The sequence below is a fragment of the Neofelis nebulosa genome, chromosome 11 (genome assembly GCF_028018385.1).
Source record: "Neofelis nebulosa isolate mNeoNeb1 chromosome 11, mNeoNeb1.pri, whole genome shotgun sequence".
NCBI lineage: Eukaryota > Metazoa > Chordata > Mammalia > Carnivora > Felidae > Neofelis > Neofelis nebulosa.
In genome coordinates, this window is record NC_080792.1 from 77,979,062 (window position 1) to 78,000,169 (window position 21,108).

General features: G+C 53.6%; 1 protein-coding gene across 1 annotated transcript; it reads right to left on the reverse strand.

Moving 5' to 3' along the window:
* Positions 1 to 14,197: 14,197 nt before the first annotated feature.
* Positions 14,198 to 20,929, reverse strand: ISCU (iron-sulfur cluster assembly enzyme). Its single transcript, XM_058691064.1, has 5 exons — positions 20,773 to 20,929; positions 19,082 to 19,195; positions 18,129 to 18,239; positions 16,271 to 16,349; positions 14,198 to 14,730 (listed from the first exon to the last, which is right to left on the reverse strand). The coding sequence occupies exons 1-5, from the start codon at positions 20,884 to 20,886 to the stop codon at positions 14,645 to 14,647; spliced, it is 504 nt and encodes a 167-aa protein (XP_058547047.1). The 5' UTR covers positions 20,887 to 20,929; the 3' UTR covers positions 14,198 to 14,644.
* Between the last annotated feature and the right edge of the window lie 179 nt (positions 20,930 to 21,108).

Sequence of the window (21,108 nt, forward strand, 5' to 3'; positions counted from 1 at the left end):
GGTGGTTTTCCAGCTTTTGGCTATTACAAATAAAGCTGCTGGGAACTCCTGGTGTATTCTATTCCTTCTTTACAGCCTTCTTAATGAGATGGTTGTTATTTCTCCCCATTTTACAGATGAAAACAACAGACTCGGAGAGGCCAAGTTACTTGTCCAAGGTCACACAGCCAGTAAGTAGTTGGAGCACAGAATCTTACAGTGGGACAGTTTGAACTAAGTTACTGTAGGGAACTTCTGAAGTCCAGACAGTCTCAGAAACCCTGAACCAGACCAGCACCCCCATGTCGTGCGTGGGCACCTGTGGACCAGACAGGGGCTGGGACCCATCCAAAGCCGACCGGGGACCCGGGGCTCTGTTGTGTCCGTCTCTGCCCTGCCTCGTCTCCGGCTCTTCAGCTGGTGTCGGGGAAGAAGCAGGCCTATGTGGAGCAAGACAGGGATTTGCCATGTTTTCAGGAGGTTTTAATTTCAGGATTCCTCTGGCTGCTCAGAAAAAGCCTGGAGGATCTGGCAGTGGCTCCAGGGCCCGGGGGGTTCCTCTGCAGCTGCTCCCCGCCCCCCCCCCCACCCCCCCGGCCAAATGGGTCCAGGGTTTATAGCGGCAGCTGCAAAGTATAAAATAGTCCTGCTCGTAAATCTGCTCTTGCCGGGGTCCCTGATGCCAGAGGCCTCTGCGGTGCCGGGCATGGGCATCCCACCACCCGCTGGGGCCCTGCAGGGGCCACCTAGGGGTGCCCTGGAAGGATGGAGGGTCCAGGTCTATGGGTGGCCACCTGGGACCTCTGCCTTAGGCTTTGGGGAGCCAGACTCAGCCAGGGGGCCTGGAGGGGGAAAAAGAGAGACTGGGATTGTACCCGGGTGGAGGACTGGGGACTGCAAGGGGAGGGGGACGTAGTGGGATGCGGAAATAAGGAACCTGGAGACCCAGTCACGCCCCTTCTACCGGCATGGCCTTGGGCAAGTCAGCTTACCTCTGAGCTTTGGGTTCTTCACTTGTAAAGCCCCTGGACCACAGCCTTTGCCCTGGCTCCCCCACCCGCCAGAATGCTGCAAGGTTAATAGACGTGAACGCACCTTACAGCGTGTGGGACAGTGGAGCCTGCTGGTTAGGGGTACAGGCTTCCCATGACCTGGGCTCCAATCTCAGCTCTGCCACCACCCGGCTGTGTGACCTCGGGCAAGTCACTAAACCTCTCTGAGCCTGAGTTTCCTCAGCTGTGAGATGGGAATAATGGTGGCCCTTGCCTCGGAGGGGCGGTGGGAGTTGGGGTCATTCACTTAAAATGCTTAGAGCAGGCCCCCCACGGGTGCTCAGTGAATGTGAGCTTCTGCTAGCTGTCAACTGTGAAGTGCTGTGCCCGGAGAAAAGGGCGGAAACTTCTGTCTCTAAGCGTCCAGCTGTTCTGAGAGTCACCTCTTCTTTCCAGATCTAGGTTTAGAAGCTCCAGAGTCACAAGATCAGCGATTCTCAGACGCTTGAAACTTTGGCGTTATAACGTCTTTTCTTGGGGTGGGGGCAGGGCAGAGGGGCCTGGAAGTGTCCGGTGAGAGCAGAGCAGAGCAGAGCCAGCCAGGGAAGTCCCGTGAACTCCAAGGAGGGGGTGAAGGATGTGGCCAGAGAGAAGAGACAGGCTCGTGCCGCCCTTTGGGGAAGGACCCCGCAACCCCGTGCGCCCCTCTGCAGGGGTCTGGCGCCTGGCGGGGGCCAGGGGTCATGTGACAGCTGTTCCCTGTCTCCCTCCGAGGTGCGGTGACCCCAGTTAGGGCTTAGATATTGTCTGGGCGAGTGCGGCTGGAGACGCGGCTGACAACAGGGGTAGGGGAGCCCAGGAACTTGGACCCATCTGGGGCAGGTGCCAAGGCCATCTCTGGGGGGTTGGAAAGGTTGGGGAGGGGTGGTATCCAGCTGGATTCGCTGCCGGGTGACCTGGAATATCACCCCTCCCCTCTCTGTTGTGTTCCCGTCTATAAAACAAGCCAAATACTTACCAGCACTGACTCTGGGCAGGACACTCCTTCAGGAGCAGTGGGGGAGGGACTTAAGGTGTCTGCATCCCACAAGACTTGGATCCAAACCCGAGTTCGAATTCCACTTCCGGGCTGTGTGACCTTAGGCAGTTTCCGCCCCCTTTTGGAGCCTCAGCGCCTCACCTGTGAAACCACAGATCCTGCCCTGTCGCGAGGCTCAGATGAGAAAATGCTCCTAGAGCTCATGGCCTGGGGCCCCCGTTTCTGATTATCTTTGTTGCTCCTGCTGCCAGGAAGCTCCAGAGAGGGAACGGCAGGCAGTTCTGATCTCTGAGATTCTGCGGCTTCCCTGCCCAGCTGCACTGCAGGTCAGAGCCCAGTACAGAGCTGGGTATCCAGTAGGTGCTCAATGCATGCTGAGCCCAATGAATCCCTTCAAGCTGCTCTCTGAAGGAGGAGCGGAGAGGAAGAGTGGCGTTGGGAGGTGGGACACCTCTCCTGCACCTGCCCTGGGGAAGGTTGTGGGACGAGGCTCTCCGAGAGACCCCTTTGGCCCCCAGATCTCCTACTTGTATCCTTTGTCAGTGTTGAAATCCCCCTGTTGGGTCCACTTTCCGTCACTGCTTGAGTACCCGGTGCGTAGCAGGCACAGCGCTAAGCGCTTTCTATGCATTGGGTCCTCACAAAGCTGAGGGAGGCACGGGTATTATCCACCGTTTCACAGAGGAAGGCACGGAAACTCAGAGAGGTGAAGTGACTTGCCCAAGGTCACACTTCTGCAATCCTGCTCCCGAATGAATGAATGCATGAGTGAGTGCGTGAATGCAGGGCAAGCAGGCTTGCAGGAGAGGCCCGCGTCCATTGTGCCCACACCCCTGCAGCTCAGCTGGGGCAGCAGGAGGTGCCGCGGCGCTCGGGTCTGCAGGCAGAAAGGCGGCAAAGAGGCCCCGCCGCGCGTCAGGCCCTTCCGCCTCACACACGGCGCATGCGCGCACCTGCAGGACGGGCGCTCTCGCTTGCTGGTGGAGCGGGTGCCCGAGCCTCCGGCAGCACGGCCCTGCGGACAGGGTGTCCCCACGTTCCCGAGTGCGCCGTCGGGGCTGGCCTGAGGTCACGTGGCGGGGGAAGGACCAGCTGGCCTTGGGACCCCAGCGCCTTGGATCTACCCAGGATGCTGCGCACGTGCGGGGACGCCAAGAGTCCACCGCGTCTGGAGGCCGAGCCCACGGCCCCCTTGGCTCTCCTGAGACGTGAACTTGCAGGCGGGGGGCCCTGGATGGGCACTGGTCCCCGGTCTGGTGCCCCGGGGTTATGAGGGGGGAGGGGTGCAACTCTACACCCTCCCTGGCTGTGCTGCCTGGAGCAAGTCGCTTGCCCTCTCTGGGCCTCGACCACGTCTCTGGCAAAGGGAAGAAGGCAGTGCTCTGAATTTCAGACGGCTGGTGGGCCCCCAAACCCTGCGCCCTTGTATGAGGCGTTATTGCCGGCCTCTGGGGGGAAGGGCGGCTGGATGCCATTTTCCCCTGAGTCGCTGGGTTCTTGGACAAGAAGGTCTTGGGAGAACCTGGCTTCTTCCCACCGGAGAGCTCAAACTACCTCTGGCCTCCCATCTTGAGAGACCCCTAGAGGAATCCTTCCAGCAACTTCTGTCGTCTCCAGCATCTGAAAACTCCTCGCTGTTAGGAAGTCCTTCCTTCCACCACACCTAAGTTGGACGGGCTGGGCCTGAGGGCCAGCTTTCCCCACGACGGCAGAGCTCTGGCTGGAAGGACGGGGCCAGCCATCGGGGAGCCAGTTAGAAACACTTTTGAATTTTTCCCGTGACCTCTCGTAAGATAAGAACAGCTTGTCTTTGTGCAGATGAGATCTTCGCACGGTGTGGTTTTGAGTGGACCGGAGTGCAGATATACGGCCCTCTCCCAGGGTCAGATAGCAGCATCATGTCCTTGCCTTTCGCCCCAGAAGTTCTTACCCGGAGCCGGCCTACAGAAGTGCCTGCGTGTGGGCCCTGAGATGGGCCTGCCAGGATGCCCGTGCCCGTGTGGTTCATAAGTGAGAAAAGGGAGGCCGTCCCTGTGCCCACTGGTGTGGCAGAGTTCCAGCCGGCGCTCCTGTCAAGTGAGAGGATGTTCAGAGAGCACTTGCTTTGCGAGGCAAGGGCCTGGAGCATTAATATCGTCAACGTTTCTCGATTTGCTTTCCACGTAAACGATCCCATTGGAAAAATCGCTACGGAGTCACTTTGCTCAGCTTCGTTTAGCCCATGAGGAAGCCATCCCTGCTCCGCGAACTGTTGACGGAGGTGAGCTGACCCCTCCGACGTCACACGGCCGGTGAGTGGGGGAGAGGGCTCAGATCCTAGGTCTGGCCTGGGAGCTCAACCTCCTTGTGGTTTACCGACTACCTTACACGAAGGGAAAGAACGATGAGCCCCAGGAAGTGGCCTTGACCTGATGGACTTGTACAGGCGGCTCCCCTTTTTGAGGTGTGAGCCCAGACTCCCGCTCGCCTGGGCTTCGGGTGGCCCCAGAACGGAGCCAGTTTCAGGGTCCCTCTGGGCAGGTGTGCGGGGGCCACAGCAGGTGCCAGGTGAGCTCATGAAGGGAGGTCACAGGTGGCAGAGCTGGGCGGCCCTGTGTCCTCACATATTTCTGAGGGTGCCCTGCACGTGCGTGTCTTTGCAGACGCACGCACGGGGCACTCCTGCCTGTAGGTCCTTCTGGTGGGATCACCAGGCGTAGCCTTTTCACAGGTGCTCCCAAACGACTTGTCCGAGGGGTGGCACCATTTCCACCCCCATCTTGGTCCGGGAGTGCCCCCCTTCCCCTCCGTCCTTGGCAACGCCGCCAAGGTTTTCCGTCTTTTTCCTAGGTGGGCTGTTGGATTATCGGTGAATCGCGGGCTTCGTACAGAGTCCTTCTCCCATGAGTCGCCTGCTTCGATCCTTAGTCTCTGCTTGTGTTGATTGCGTATCCGCTGATTTTCAACCCCGTTGAGCCACAGAATCCTTTGTTCTCATAAACTCTCACCAGGACTCCTACCCTAAGTTGGATGAGAGAAGAGCTGTATTTTGGAGGGGGAACGGGCTGCCCCCGGAGGGCACCTGTTCGCCTCCCTGTGCCCCTGCACGAGCCCCGAGTGCTCAGTGGAGCGTAGTTTGCAAACAGCTGGTACGGTCCTACCACTCAAGGTACAGACGGGCAAACTGAGAAGGGTAGTGGCCGAGGCGGGTCTCCAGCCCACGTCCCTGACTGTCGTCAGTGTTGACTGGTGGTGGGAGAGTGATAGTGAAGGGTGGGGGGGGGGGGGGGTCGTGATAGTAGAAGGGGAGGGGGAGGTGCTGGAGGAGGGTAGAGGCTGTGGAGGAGACGATGATGGGTGTTACTGTGGTGGTGGTGGTGGAGAAGGTGCCGGTTGAGGAGGTGGAGGGGCGCCTGGGTGGCTCAGTCGGTTAGGCCTCTGACTTCGGCTCAGGTCGTGATCTCACAGTTCGTGAGTTCGAGCCCCGCGTCGGCCTCTGTGCTGACAGCCTGGAGCCCGCTTCCAGTTCTGTGTCTCCCGTTCTGCCCCTCCCCCGCCCGCACTCCGTGTCTGTCTCTCTCTCAAAAATAAATACATATTGGGGTGCCTGGGTGGCGCAGTCGGTTAAGCGTCCGACTTCAGCCAGGTCACGATCTCGCGGTCCGTGAGTTCGAGCCCCGCGTCGGGCTCTGGGCCGATGGCTCGGAGCCTGGAGCCTGTTTCGGATTCTGTGTCTCCCTCTCTCTCTGCCCCTCCCCCGTTCATGCTCTGTCTCTCTCTGTCCCAAAAATAAATAAAAAACGTTGAAAAAAAATTAAAAAATAAATAAATACATATTAAAATAATTTTTTTTGAGGAGGTGGACATCCTTGCCTCGTGCCTGATCTTGATGGGGGGTGCTTATACAGTTTTCCACTGGGCATAATGTTTGCTGTAGTTTTCTGGTAAATATCCCTTTCCAAGTCAAGGACATTCCTTTCTATTCTTAGATCGCCAAGATTTTGTGTTGCGAACGGGTATTGAGGTTTATTAACTGCTTTCCAGTATCTCCAAGATGAGACAATTCCTTTCTCTCACCGGGGGGACTGTATGCAAACATCCCTGGGGCAATCTGAATGAGCCGGTTCGTTCTTGAGCATGGACTCTCCCGCTGCCCTGCTCCCTTTCCCGGTCTCCCCTCGCTTCCTCCCTAAAACGCAGACACTTTTCAAGGCCTCAGGAGCTGGATGTAAGAGGAGGGTGAGGCATAAGAATAGAAATGATCTCCCCGTGCTGGGTCAGCGCTTTCTGTCTGCCTGACTTCTGCTGCTGTTTCCTGTACTAATCCCGGGGGGGGAACAGCTCCCCCCAGCTTGTTCCAGACATAGCCCGAGACATTCTGAGGTTGTGTTAAAATGTTGGTGGCAGACAGACAGGGGGGGATCTTGAAGGCTTGCATTCCTCTCCGGGATGCCAGAAGTGGGGGGGGGGGGGGGCGGGGAGGTGGGGCGGGTGTGTGGCTGGGGAGGAATTTTTCTTGGGGGGAGGTTGATTTGGGGTGTGGGGAAAAGGGCTGGTTGCTAGGCAAAATCGGGGGAGATGAATCATGTTCTGGCATGAGTTGGTTATTGGCTAAAATGAGAAGTTGTCCAAGTTTGTGGAATCTTTTTGTTGGAGCTGGAAGGGACTATGGATTCATTGGGTCCGGTCCCCTCCTTGTGCAGAGAAACTGCGCGGACAGAGGAGAAAGCGTTGCCCAGGGAATGAGAACAGGTCTTCCTTTTGCCTACCCTTTTCTGGGACCTGTGACCAGAATGGGCCTTTGGGAGGGCCTCCTCTGTGGTACACAGTTCCTGTTCTAGGCATCAGAGATCCAATGGTGAATCCTCAGACGTGCCCTCCCCAAGCGAGGTAAATCCAGGGTGCTGTGTACTGTGGAGAAAATAAACAGTATGATGAGCTAGACAGCAGGCCTGGGTTTCTACCTGAGCAGGGGTGGATGGGGTGAGGTAGGACCCAAACGGAGGGGGCAGTCTTGGGAAGCTCTGGGGAAGAAGGCTCTGGGCAGAGGGGCCAGCAAGTGCAAAGGCCCTGAGGTGGGGGAATGAACTTGGGGAGTCTGAGGGAGAGGCCACTGGGGCTGGAATGGGTCGAGTGGGACAAAAGGTAGGCAGGTAGGGCCTCCGAGGCCAGAGAGAGAGGTTCGGTGGGAAGCCACTGCTTGGCATAAATCCTGACGTCTCCTTTCTGCCCTGTGGCGCCTGCTAAGGGCCTGTGTTGTGGGTGAAGGAGCATCTAGTAAGCACCTACTGGGTGCCTGGCTGTCCTGGCCACTTTGATCACGCGACCTCATTTTGCCCTGTGACAGCCCCTCGCGGGTTTTCTACATGAGAGAGGCCCACGCTTGCTCGTGGCCACGAAGGGCAGGTGGCCCTGACCCAGACTCTCTCCCTGAGGCCCTCAGCTCTGTCAGCTCAGCCGGAAAGGGACTCGCCTGCACGAGCAGACCATCCTTTGGTTCAGCTCCCTAGAAAAAAGAGTGGGAAAGGTCAAGAGGAGACAGATCCCGGCGGCCGCCCAAGAAGGCTTGCCAGGAAGCAGGGCCACGCTGTCCCAAGGCTTTGGGGTTAGAACGGATGAGCACCCGCTTGAAGGGAGATGGTCCCCAGGGGCCCTGCTGTTGTGGGAAAGTGAGCAAGACGCTGGGGCTGCGGGGCAAATGGGACAGTGTGAGAAGCTCCCACAAAGCTCCTTTGCCCCCAGACAGTAAACCCCACAGATGCCTGAATTCCTCATTGGGGGTAAGCCCTTGGCTCTTCTTCTTACAATATGCAGATCTCCTCTGAACCCCAGATTGTGATAAATTCTAGAGACTGTCAGTGCCAAGCGCCCAGATACCAGACATGTCTGAGGGGCTGTCAGCCTTAGAGCCCCTCGTGGGATCGACGGGCACTTTTGTCGGGGGCACATTGCTGCCCATGTCCTCCCTCTGCCCAATCCTGCTTTGTTACCCACCCTTCCCCAGGTGGTGACACCAGGGACACGCCCAGATAAATACCCCTCATGCTAACTTGCATATCAGAGTCGGCTTCTTGGGGGAACCTGACCTGTAACAGTGACGGTGCTATCGATGGGGACAGTGATGCTGATAACGATGGCGATGATGGGTATGACAATGATGGTGGCAGTGATAATGGGGATCCTGGTGATGATGACGATGGTGATAATGATGACGGGACGGTGGCGGTGACAATGACAGTGATGCTGGGGATGGTGGTGGTGGTGAAGGTGAAGGTGATGATGGTTAACATTTATTGAGCGCTAAGTGCATGCCTGGCTCTGTGTCTTTTTTGACTGGAGCTGGGATAATTCATTCAGTCCTTACAGCGATCCTGTGACTTAGGGGCTAGCTTTCTGCTGATTTTTCAGAAAGGGAGATCAAAGCTCAGCTTGGTGAAGTGCCTGCTTAAAGTCACATGCAGAGGTCACGGCAGAGCTGGGGCCGGAACCCAAGCCCCCAAGTCCTCATTCCGGGTTGCTCCCTAAGTGACTCAGGGGGCCAGTGACGCAGGGCTGCATGTGGTGGGGAGGTATTTGGGTAGAGGGGTGTCCAGCCCAGTTTCCACATTGGGGCTTCCTTTGACCCATTGGCTTGAGGTGCCAGGGGCAGGATGGGAGGCCCCTGGAACTTCTTGGGCACAAGCAGCTCTAAGGGCAATAATAGTTGTCCTCACCCGGGGGGCCTTCTGGAGTTATTCTGGGAGCTGGGCTTCTCTGAGGTGCCTAACATGACTTTTCCAAAGACAGCTGGGCGGGGAGGGCGGTGGTGGTATTTGAGGCTGGGCCTGGGGCATAGCCATACCCTGTGGTTGGCCAAGCACCGTGGAGGGAGCTTGCCCAACAAGCCATGTGTGACAGAAGTCACATCTGTGTGTTTCCTGCCCTGTGCAGCCAGACGAGAGCTCTGCGTGACTTTGAAGGACTTAGTGTGAGGGCTGGTCTCGTGGTGAACATACCATAGGTTGGAAGCCTTGAGGTTGTGGTATTTTAAAAAGAGTAACAGTAATAGTGGGAGTAGTAACAGTAGAAGTAACAACAGCTACTATTTGTAATGGTAGTAATGATACCCACGCTCATAGTAATAATGGCAGCAGAGAGCGTGAGTGGAGTCGTAGCAAGCAGAGGGCCTGCACTCCGGATCAGGCAGCCTGGGGCTAGAATCCCTCCTCTGTCACTTCCTGGCTGTGTGATCTTGGACATGCCCTTTAGCTGGTGGTTTCTTCATCTGCAGAATGGGATAATAGTAGCAGGTTAGGAGTCTCCTGGGAGGAGCCAACGAGCTGATCTATAGAAACACCCAGCAACTGCGCCTGGTCCGTAGTCACGGCTGAGCTGTTGTGCGTAATCATAACAGACACCATAACGATAATGAACTCTATGTATCATATGCTTTATTGCATTCTTTCATTCAGTTGTCAGGTCAGCCCGACCGGGTAGGTACTGTTATCGTTCCCATTCTGCAGATGAATAAACTGAGGCTTGGGGTGGTTGAGGTTTCCTGTTCGGGGTCCCACAGTGGCAGCCAGGGCTTGAACTCCCCCCCCCCCCCCCCCGGTCTGATTCCAGCACTCCAAGCTCACTCGGCTTTGTGCTGCTGCTGCCTCCCTGTGTGGACATGGCCTTCTCTGGGGAGGTGGTTTTTGGAGGGGTTGGCTGATGTCACCTTGGAGGGTGGAGAAAGCAAGTAGATGGGCCAGAAAGAGCCATTGATGAGGGGTGTGCTTCTCATCCATCTTCTGGTTGGGGCTGGAGGTCGTCTGCAGTGTCCCCTCACTCTACCGAGACTCAGTGGGACCTATAAGTGTCTTGTCGTGAGGGTGGACAGAGTCTGTATTCCTCCCTGAAGTTCAAGGGGCCTCAGTTATCAAGAGATGCCTCTCATTTGCTTGGCATTTCAATAAGACTCCAGGATAGAGACCGCTAGTTTTGACAGGACATGCTTAATGGGAGGTTCTAAAACCGTGCATTCTGATGTGGTCCCAAGTGGCCCAAATCCAGGAATAACATCTAGGGAAGGTTAAATTAGAGACATGGTCATAGTTGTGGTGTGGTGCTTTGGAAGGGGTGGGAGGTGGATAGAGGACCTCAGCAGAGTGCTGGCCTTCTGCTTCCTGGCTGTGTCATCGGGGGCAAGCCATTTCACCATTCTGAGCCTGGTTCTCTGTCTGTCCATCCGTCCATCCATTCACCACCCACCCACTATCCATCTATGTCTCCATTCACCCATTAACCCACCCATCCCCCCCATGTATTTATCCATCCATCCATCTACCCACCTACCCACCCACTCACATACCCTCCATCCATCCACCCTTCTGTTTACCCACCCATTCATTGACCCATCCATCCATCTATGTGGACACTTAACCCATGAACCCATCCATCCATCCCCCCCACCTACCAATCCATCCACTCACCCATCCACCCACCCACTTATCCATCCATCTATCCATCCATCCATCCATCCATCCATCCACCCACCCACCCACCAATCCAAACACCCATCCATTCATACACCGAATAAGCATTCAGGGAATCCCCTAGTAAGTTAAGAACTGTACTAGATGCTGGGTCCCATAATTAAGACATTGCCTTGAAAATAATCTATATAATCATCAACAGAAAACTAAATTATGGACCTTCATATATAGAATGCTGTGCAGCGGTGAAGAATGTAGCAGGTCTATAGGAACGGAGAGGGAATGGCCTTCAGAAATATGGTCAAGAGGAAAATAAGCATGGCAGAAGTGTGTATAGTATGCTACCACCTGTGTGAAAAAGAAACAAAAGGATGGTCTACTTAAACACATGAATACTTGGATATGCCTAGAGAATTTCTAGAAGGACACCTGCGAAACAAGTGTTAGAGATTGCCTTGGGGAAGGAGGCTGGGGAATTAAGGATGGCAAGGAAACATATAGGACTCTTCCATTTCAGGCTGTTTGAATTTTTTTCTTGTGGTATGTTACCTATTTAAAACTGAAAAAAAAAGAGACTTAATGTCTGTGCAATGATACGGAAAAACAAGAGAAAAGCAAATTGCAGTGCTGTCTATGACACATATGTGATTAAGAAGTATAGGGGACTGCGGGAGCAGAGAGGGGCACCTAGCTCAACCTGGGACAATCCGGGAAGGCTTCTCAGAGGAGGTGATGCCTGAGATGAGGCTCCTAGGCTGAGTGGGGGTTAAGGGAGAATGCCTGGTTGGGCATTCCTGCCAGAAGCAAGGGAAAAGCCTAACAGTAAGGTTCAGCATGGCTGGGGCAAATCCATCGATGTGGTAGGAAGTTTGGAATTTGTCTGAAGTGCAACAGGGAGCCACGGACAGGTTTTAAGAAAAGGAGCGACGGAGTCACTTTTGTTTAGGAAGACCCCTCCGGCAGCCACGTGTGAAACGGATCCCAACAGTGAGGCTGGAGGCAGGGAGACCACGGCGGGGGCCAGGAGAGAGATGACGATGGCCTAGACTAAGGCAGACGCTGGGGGCCAGCGAGGAAGGGACTCAGGAGCTCTTTTGGAGATGGGAGGTGACACCTCACAGGGCCGTGAGCCTCCTCTGAAATAATCTTAGCAGGCTGATTTGCAAAGGGCGCCGCGGTTCTCGCCCGTGGGTGCATACTGGAAACTCCTGGGGAGCTTTTTTTTTTTTTTAATTTTTTTTTTTCAACGTTTATTTATTTTTGGGACAGAGAGACAGAGCATGAACGGGGGAGGGACAGAGAGAGAGGGAGACACAGAATCGGAAACAGGCTCCAGGCTCTGAGCCATCAGCCCAGAGCCTGACGCGGGGCTCGAACTCACGGACCGTGAGATCGTGACCTGGCTGAAGTCGGACGCTTAACCGACTGCGCCACCCAGGCGCCCCCTGGGGAGCTTTTTTAAAGATACCAGAGCCCAGGCTCCACCCTCAGGACATCAGATTTAATCGGGCGTCGGGGTTAAAGCAGGCTCCCCGGACGGTCCTGAAGCACAGCCAGCCAAGGGCCGTGGTGCTTGGTGGCGAGTTGGCCAGATGAACGCACAGGGGGCTTATCCCGTGTTGGTTTCCCTTCATGTGAATTCTCAAGGCCCAGGTGAGCCTCTGGCCCGCGGGAGGAATCTTTGATGTGTCCTGCCAGCGGGAAACCAGGAAGAAGCCTGGGCCTTGTGGCTTGAGTCAGTTTAAATAACGGCCCCCTCAGAGGGCTGCCGTGCCAATCGACGGATGACAAACGTCAGGGCCTGGGTGCGTGATGGACTCTTCCGACTTGCACGTCAAGATCTCTCCGTGGAGGTTTTCCTTAGAGATGCAGAGACCTAGCCTTAAGCTCATGGAAGGGTACGCGATGCCCTCGTGTGGTTACCACTAGACTTGTCTGGGGAAAGGAGGGTCTTGAATGTAAGTTAAAAAAAAAAAAATCACTTCTTTTCGCTGCACAAACACCTACTTTGAGGTTTGGGCTGTTCTGGTAATCTTGCTGTGGCCGTCTGCGAGCAGCTCGTGGCGTGTAGAATTCTGGTTCGAGTCTCAGGGGATGTTAACCGGGACAGAAATGTCTCATTTTTTTAAATTACAGAGAAAAGCGGTGGGGAATTGCAGTGTGGCCACATATAATAAAGAAGGCAACAGGACCGGCTTAGCCTAGAGGGATGGTGAATTAAATAGTAGAGTGTGCCACACGGGACATTTTGACATGGCTCCACCCGGTGGCCCTAATTTGAGATTCTTATAAAGGCCCCAGTCTGTGGAGGGAATGGGCTTTGAAGTTCTGTGCCTTCCTCCAGGACTCAGAGGACTTTTCGTTTTCTTTCTTTCTTTTTTTTTTTTTAACTTTTGAAGAGTTGGAGATTTGAGACGGTTAGATGGTACTTTCTAAGATCACGTTTTTGCTAGAAAATTGGGCCTTTTTAAGTGGGATTTTGGCTGATGCAGGACTGTGGGGTACCTCAGAATGATACCCACAGCTCCAGGGGCAGATGAGGGTCAGGAGGGATGCTGGGTAGAATGTTATTCATGCCTGAGCCAGGGACGGATGCTTTAAAACCTCAGGTCACTGTACATGTGCAGACAGCTCCGAATGAGCTACTCAAATACCACCCCTGTGCAGGGCATGGCAGAGAATGGACAAAGGAAGTTCCCTCCCTGCGCCTGGGCTCCTCCACCACTATCCAGAACCACCCAGGCCATCAGAAGTCAGAGGCATTAGAATCACCTGCCGGGGGGCACCTGGGTGGCTCGGTCGGTTAAGTGTCTGACTTCAGCTCAGGTCAGGATCTCACGGTTCATGGGTTCAAGCCCCCATCGGGCTCTGTGCTGACAGCTCAGAGCCTGGAGCCTGCTTGGGATTCTGTTTCCCTCTCTCTCTGCCCTCCCCGACTTGCACTGTTTCTCTCTCTCTCTCTCAAAAATAAACACTGGGGAAAAAAAAAAGAATCTAAAGGGGACCTAAAGTGGAATGATGGGTCTAGAAATCTCCATTTTCAACTCATCCCCTGGGTGTTTTTTTGTTGTTGTTTACTTATTTTGAGAGAGAGCGAGTGGGGAGGGGCAATGAGAGAGGGAGAGAGAGAATCCCAAGCAGGCTCGCACTGTCAGCATGGAGCCTGATGGAAGCCTCGAACCCACAAACCATGAGATCACGACCCGGGCCAAAATCAAGAGTCAGATGCCCAACTGACTGAGCCACCCAGGCACCCCCCCCCCCCCTTTTTTTTTTAAAGTCGTACTGTCACAGTCTTTAGTATGAATCTGAATTCCGTCAGTGATCTATACATACCCAAATCAATTTCTTGGGTCAAAATTGTAGCCGAATTCATTTTTAAAGTCAAGGTTCCGAATAGCTGGGACAGTTCTCTGAAACGTTAACAGCCTTTCCTCCCACAGGGAGGAATCCCTACTATAAAGACCTGTGCTAATTTATTTATCACATCGTATTTTAATGTGATTTATTTCTCAATCTATTAGTTTGCAAAGAACCACGAACAGAGATGGCCCTCTCCTTTCACCTTCACCCCATTCCATAAAATGTGACACACATCTGGCCATCTCTGTCAGTGGTCTTTACTGACCAGTTTGCTGAGAAAGGTGCACACGCTGTCACGGTTCAGTACCTGGGAGCCCCAGGGGGCTCGGGGCGGCACCTGGGGGTGAGTGAGGGATCCAAGAGACAAGGCTTACCAGAGAAAAACATGGTCTTACATTCTTTTATTATATATATATATATATATATGCAAATCTGTTTTATGTACAATAATTGGCTCTCTCAAATAATCATACCAAGGCCTTCTACTGGTAATCTTCGTCAGACAGGGTCAGCTGAAACGAGGTATCGGTGCACTTCGTGGACCAGCACAGCAGACTTTGTTCCTGATTTCAGCTTTGAGGCCATGCACACAATTCAAAATATACACAAACTGGGTTAAGGCGATAAAAGGGGGCTGAAAGAAAGCACGGGGTCTGGAACGAGTAAACTGTGTATTTTGCTTGCATTGGAGCCACAACGTGACCAGCAAGTGCTGTGCGTGTCTCAGAGGGTCTCGTACTGTAGTGTGAGGGGCTTCTGAACATCTACGGTGATTGTGTGGCGGGTGGACAGACAGACAGCGTATATGACCTGCCGGTCGCTTCGCCGAGGGCTCATTTCTTCTCCGCCTCTCCTTTCTTGGGTTCTTGTTTCAGTTTGTAATCGGCCAGGGCAGCCTTGATCGCATCTTCAGCCAGCACTGGAAGTGGCACAAGGAAAGACAAGCTAAGTTTGGAGGCTCTACAGACAGAGTCTTAGGAATCGCATCTTTAAGAGCTGGAGGGCCGTGGTGCTGGGAAGGGCTTAACAGAGCCGACTAGCCAGGGTGCGGGGGGTGACGGGCAAGCCTGGAAAGCCAACCAGCCGTTTCCTGAGCCAGGCTGCTCCTGTCCAGTGGCTCTGGAGACACACTGGGGTTTAAATACCTGGGATTTGGGCCTGGTCCCTCAGCCTCCTGGAATGCCCTTTCTCTTCTATAAGACTGGGACACTGTTTTCTTGCTGGGATAGCGTGAGGACTTGCACCACGTGTCTGATGCATCGGAGGGACAGGAGAAATGGTCTCGTCTGCTCACGTGGAGGTCAGGAATAAAGGTGGTGGACGCTGGCTGAGCAAGCTGGCATGACTTACGTATTGCCAACAGGTGGCACCTGCCACGTTACTCTCCAGAGACCCCAAGCTTGAACACTTTTACTTTGGAGTCAATGTTACAAATGGCGCTATGGGGGAAAATAGAAATGAAGAGTGCTGGAATGACAGCAGCAAGCAAGCCAGCGGCAGAGAGCAGCAGCTGAAGGCTGCGGTACCCAAGGAGGCGGCCAAAAGAGGCGGCTGGGGGTTTTCTGAAGCCGTGTGAAAATGCTTGCGCTATGGCCTGTATTCCTGGGTACTTGAAAGTTCAGCTCAGGTGGAAAGAACTCCGGTCTCAGCAGACTTCCTGAAGGCTGTGTTCCACGTCCCTGCCCCAGCACTCTGTTTTTCTGGGGGTCTTACCCTGGGCAGGAGACCAGGCTCTCTGCTGATTTGTAACTAATGTGGTCAGTAAACCTCCATCAGTAAGTGAAGCTGCCATTTCTCTTCCCTCCTTCCCATAGAAGGTTGAGAGAGGATGGAAAAAGCTTTAGATTTAAGGCAGAGACTGAACTAGAAAGCCACGTAGAGGTGTTAAGGCATCTGGGCTTTCGCTTAGGACAGCGTAGAGGGGACTAGTGAACGAGCGGACCTGGTCATCCCGTACACAGATGCAGACCTCGACAGGAACAGCGCCTGGGAAAGGACGTGACAACACACATACAACAGATGGGATCGTGGCAAAAGCTTTTCACCTTTACTGGTCTGAACTGGACTCCGATGGGGTGGGAACAGCACAGATTCTGGCATCAGAGATTGGGGGCTAGGTGCTGGCTTTCCCACTTAGAAGCCATGGAACTGGGGCGCTTTAACCCGAGCCCCGCTTTCCTGGTCTGTAAGAGGGAGACGTAATGACACCTTCTGTGGACTAGCAGACGTTTCTGAGGCTGAGAAATGATGCCACGAAGTGCTCAGCATGATGCCCAGCACACATGACCTCCTGGAAGATCCTCCTGGAGACGACTGTGTCACCTGGAGTTTAACCCTCTCAAGGCTAGAGACAGACTCCGCGATGGAAATGGACTTGCCCGTACCCTGCACAAATGCCAGCTGATACATGACAAACTCCCAACTGCCCCAGCTTGTTGGATTCTGGAGCAGAGACTTACTGGAGCAGTGCAGTTTCACGGGGGGAAGGCAGAGCTCCTTGGCGATGTCTGTGTTCTTGATGGTCAGGGCTTCCTCTACCTGAGACACGTGAAAGACCAACAGTTTTAGCAGCGATGCTCTCGCTTAAAGAACAGGCAGTAAGAAAAGAGGAGGTCAGAGAGGCCCTCCAGACAGGGTGGTGGGGGAGGATTTCCCTTTAACAGCCCCAAAGGCCCCTTGCTTGTGCATCAAGGCTGCAGCTGGGACGCTCAGGGGTGGAGTTCGCACACCCCAGCACCTGGCCAGGGTCAGCAAGGCCGACAAAGATGGTCCCACAAGCCAGCCAGTGAGGAGTCCCTTAGGAGTCTGCTGGAGGCCAGCGACACGAGTCTTTTTTTTTTTTTTTTAAAGGCAGGGATTTCCTATTCTGGTTTTGTGAATATCAGCTTTACTGATGGTCTTATACCAAATGTTTAGAATAAATCCCTTCAACTAGAAGTGCTAAAGAGTGTCAGTGAGGTCAGAGAGATGGCAGATAGGCCAGTGGCACAGACAGGTCTTGGGGTGAGAGATCTCTTTAGGCTGCTCCTCTGCCTAAAAGAAGACCTGTCTCCTTGAAACACACTGAAAAGGATGCCTGGGTTTGGTTGAGTGCCCAAGGGCACGTGAGGCGGGCCTACATGGCATGGAGCCCCGCTGCTTAAGGAATGCCAGATTTCCCCATCTGCCCCCCAGTTTCCCAATTCTGCTGACTTCAATGATTATGCTTCACATTCTGTTCCTAGTAACTCAGATAGGAGGACCTCAAGGTCATAGAAAGGCCCTCTTTCCTCCACTTTCTGGTCACAACTCAAAGGCCAGATCCTGGGAGCACAGGTGCCTTGTCTCACTTCCCCCTTCCCTGAGGACAGTGCTTAACAAATGACTTCAGAGCCACCTCCTGCCAGAACAGGTTAGGTGTGTGCTTGCCAGAGGAGCTTGCCAGCCAGAAGGCCTTGAGCCCCGGGAGGCGGGTGGCACGTGGCCTGGCACTCCACATTGCTGTAGAGCTGCCCAGCTCCCCAAGCACACCCCTCCATGACTCAGCTCCCTGAACTTGATCCCTTGGGGCTGCAAAGATAAGCAGCCCTGCATTTTGGCTTTTCAGAGAGGTTTTAATGACTGGATTTTAGAAACTCCAGCTCTTCGCTGCATTTGGGACCTTCTACCTCTGCAGCTGCTGGGAAAGAGGCTTTGGCAGAGAAAAGGACGGAAAAGATGTTCCAGCCTGTCTCATTTCTACCCTCTGAGGACCTGCTGATCAGCCACCGGGATCACTGTTCTGATTTATTTGTTCACTTTGCCTCCATCTTTGCTGTTTTTGATTCTTTAATCCCTCTTTTAGCACAGGCTAGTTTGTTATTTCACGAATCCTTACAAACCACCTGCAGTCCTTCCTGAAATATGATGGAAGGAAATAAACAAGAACACAAACCACGATATAACCTCTCCCATCCTTAAACTCCTAGGAAATTATAACATTATCAGCAACCTGGGAGAAAGCCACAGATTTCTTTGTAGTTCTTTTTTGTTAGAGGGGGAGGTGAAGATCTTTTTTCTACATAATTAAAAACAAAAGTAAAACCATCAAAATCCCTGAACAAATAAAAATGATCAACCCCCCCCGCCCCCATTAAAATACACCTAACAAAATTATCCATAATTCTCAATGTAGAGAAGAATTTAATCAAAACCTGAGTAGGAGAAATTTAGAACATTATTAGAATATTTTGAAACAAAATCACAGTGACTCCCCGCCCCCAACAAGACCCTTCCCTGAATTGAGAGGTAGTTTGTTGGGAATGTGATTTAATTCTCGCAGTTTGTAGGCAACCTTACCGTCTTCCCTTTTACCCATTCGGTGGCTAATGAGCTGGAGGCAATTGCAGAACCACAGCCAAATGTTTTAAACCTGGCATCCACAATCTTCCCCTGTTCATCTACTTGAATCTGAAAAAGAGACAGGAGTTAAGCAGTGATTCCTGGTGCCGCCGTGTAGAACTTGGGTTCTCCCCAAGGGCTTTGGTCTTGATTTTCACACTTTTAAGTTCTGGCATTAATGACTACTAAATTTGCTTTGCTGCAAAGGGCTCAGTGGTGAAAAGTGTAGGAACAACTATCACAACTATACAGGCCTACCTGGTAAAGACAGGCTGAAGAATGTGCCCCCCTCCCTCCGTGTTTTGTTTTTGTTCTGCAATCCTAGCTTGCTTTTTGGCCATGAAGGTCTGCTGCTCATGGCTCTCAGTCAATCTGTATCTTTAAGCCCGGGGAGAGTCTGCAATAAAGGCCTCTGGTTAATGCTTTTTAGTTTGGCATGAAATGACATCTAGTGGTTCCCTCCTGCCTCCCGTTTCTGTTTTCCAAGACAGGCATGAAGACCTCTGGCAAGCTTCCTACTCACTCCCCAAGGTGAAGTAGATGTGGTCAAAGTTACAGTTTACCCAAAGTGCCAGTCCCTCCCTTTGTGTTGTCTCCCATTTGGGGGGAGGGTTGATATACTGCATTTCCTGTCTCACCGGGGATTGCTAACTGAACGGTTGTGGTTTTCCTTTGAAACTCTACCGAGCTGAGGTTGGAATTTAAGCTGAGACAGCAGAAAAGGGAGACTGGTTTACTCTGTCAGAAGGGGTCAGCATAGTGTGTTAAGAAGGAGAACTAACACTCAGCTCCCACTCTAATGACTGGTGACAGCAGCTCATCCCATCCTGTCCTAGGAATCCAGATGGAGACCAAATGAAATGCTGTACGTGCAAATGGTTTGTGAACTAAAAGATGAAAACCAGTGGCACCTGTAATTTCATCACATCACCACAAGCTGGCGCTCCCACCAATCCGGTTCCAACGTTTTTTGATGTCTTGTCAAGGGATCCTACATTCCTAGGATTTTCATAATGATCAACAACCTGAAATGAGAAGGTTAAGAGAAGACATGATCACTCTTTCTTGTTACCGCCCCCCCCCGCCCCCACTTGATGCTAAGCTCCTTGCAGCCAGCAAGCAGAACCTGACAATCCCTGAACACCAAACTTCACCCCAGCAGAAGGGCTTACACTTTATGTCCATGAGACTTTATAACCCCATCTTTTTGTAGCTCTTCTCCAACTACCTTCAGACATTTGAGATGCTGGAGAAAAATCAGCAAAATCATGTCTTAATTCCACAGGGTTTTTAATCACAAGTCATTGGGATCAAATAGCATTTTTTTTTTTTCCAAATAAAATCCATCTTCAAAGGGTAATGATTACTATTAACAATTCTAAAATGAATTATGGTCCAGCAATTGAAGGACTGCCCAGAAGCCTCAAGGAGAATGTTCCAGGAGGAACAATGCTATGGAATGCATTTGTGTGTGATAAAATAACCGTCCTCTGACTGTTTTTCAAGGCCCTGAAATCGCTCTGGTGGAGCAGCGCACCCTGGTGGTTGAAAGGCTGCTAGCCCACGTTCGCGGAGCGTGTATTGTCAACAAAACACACCCCTGGGTGGGGGAGGAGCGAAGTCCCTGCAACCGTGCAGAAGCCAGAACGGAATGATAATCTGGCATACAAAAGGCTTTAATGTAACCTCGAGGCTTGTCTACCAGTTAGTCGTAAGTCTCCCTACCTTCCAGTTTGCTTTCCCCACTTATCCGACCACGGATTTTGACTCCAAGCCCAAGGACGTACAAAAATAGTAAGCTAAATCTGGACTTTTTGCCCCATGTTGATTTACCGCGTCCTTCAGGTAGTCCTTTTCCGAGTGGGAGAGTTTCGTGTCTAGGGGACTCCACGCCCTCGGAAGGCAAGGGCTGCAAACTACGCACCTATCCCTACACCCCCGGCTCCTTTCCTTTCCGTCCGCCAAAAAAGACAAAAATTAAAATATTATGACTGTTGGTTACGAGTCTGACTCCACTCGGAGCCTAAGGGCTCCGACAGCAAGAACCGCACCACAGATGATCTCCGTGTGTTGGGCACCAGGCCGAGGACTCCACAAGCACTACCTAGCTCGTGTAGATGAATGCCAAGACCTCATTTTACAAGTGGGGAAAACACGTTCAGCGCAGAGCAGTGACTTCCCCAAGGTCACCTGGCCAGGGCAATAGCCTGGCTGAAGCCGGAGCCCGCGCCGGTGTGTGCGTTCATCCCTGAAGTCAGGCTGCCAGATTACAACAGAGGCCTCCTTCCCGGGCTGTTGCGTTTTAAGGCTGGGATGCCCGAAATCGCAGCCAGCGGCGGGGCCCACGGGCAGCGGTTAGTTTTATTTCAGGGGCAGGTAGTCACTGCGCAGCAAACGAAAGCTAGTCCAGGCAGAGGCGCGCGAGGGGACGGCCCCCTCCCTGGCTGCACTGGGGGCTCCCGAGGCCGCGCACAGCCCCGCAACCGCTCCTCTCCAGGCCGGGCCTCCGCCGGGCGCTGACATACCTGAGTCCCTTAGGTGGTCCTCGTCCTCCCGCCCCCTTGCCGGTGCGGGCCCCGCGCAGCCCCTCATCAGCCCCTACCTTCTTGTGATACAGCCGGGCCGGAGCCGACAGCTCCCGGGCGGGCACGCGCGGGCTTCGGAGCAGCAGGGCGGACGCCGCCCGCCTCAGACGGCCCGCTCCAGCCGCAGCCATCTTGCGGCCTTGCGCCTGCGCAGGCCGAGCGCGAGACCGAGGGGAGGGGTGCGCCCGCGAGTCGGCTCTCCGCTTAGAGCGCGCGCCCTTTTACGTCACCGCGACTTCGCGCCTGCGTCCTTCCCCTCTGTGCACGGGTCCCCGCTTGGCCCCGCCTTGACCACGCCCCTCCGGGGGTGGGCGGGACACGGAGCTAAAGGATGGAAGGCGGAGGGCTAGTTC

Bases quoted from the DNA above. Each gene is read 5' to 3' on its own strand.
- ISCU (XM_058691064.1), bottom strand. From the start codon at position 20,886: ATGGCTGCGGCTGGAGCGGGCCGTCTGAGGCGGGCGGCGTCCGCCCTG. The intron at 19,196-20,772 runs GTAGGGGCTGAT...TTCTCATTTCAG, and splicing joins CCCGGCTGTATCACAAGAAG to GTTGTTGATCATTATGAAAA. The intron at 18,240-19,081 runs GTGCCACTGGTT...TCTCTTTTTCAG, and splicing joins GTGATGTGATGAAATTACAG to ATTCAAGTAGATGAACAGGG.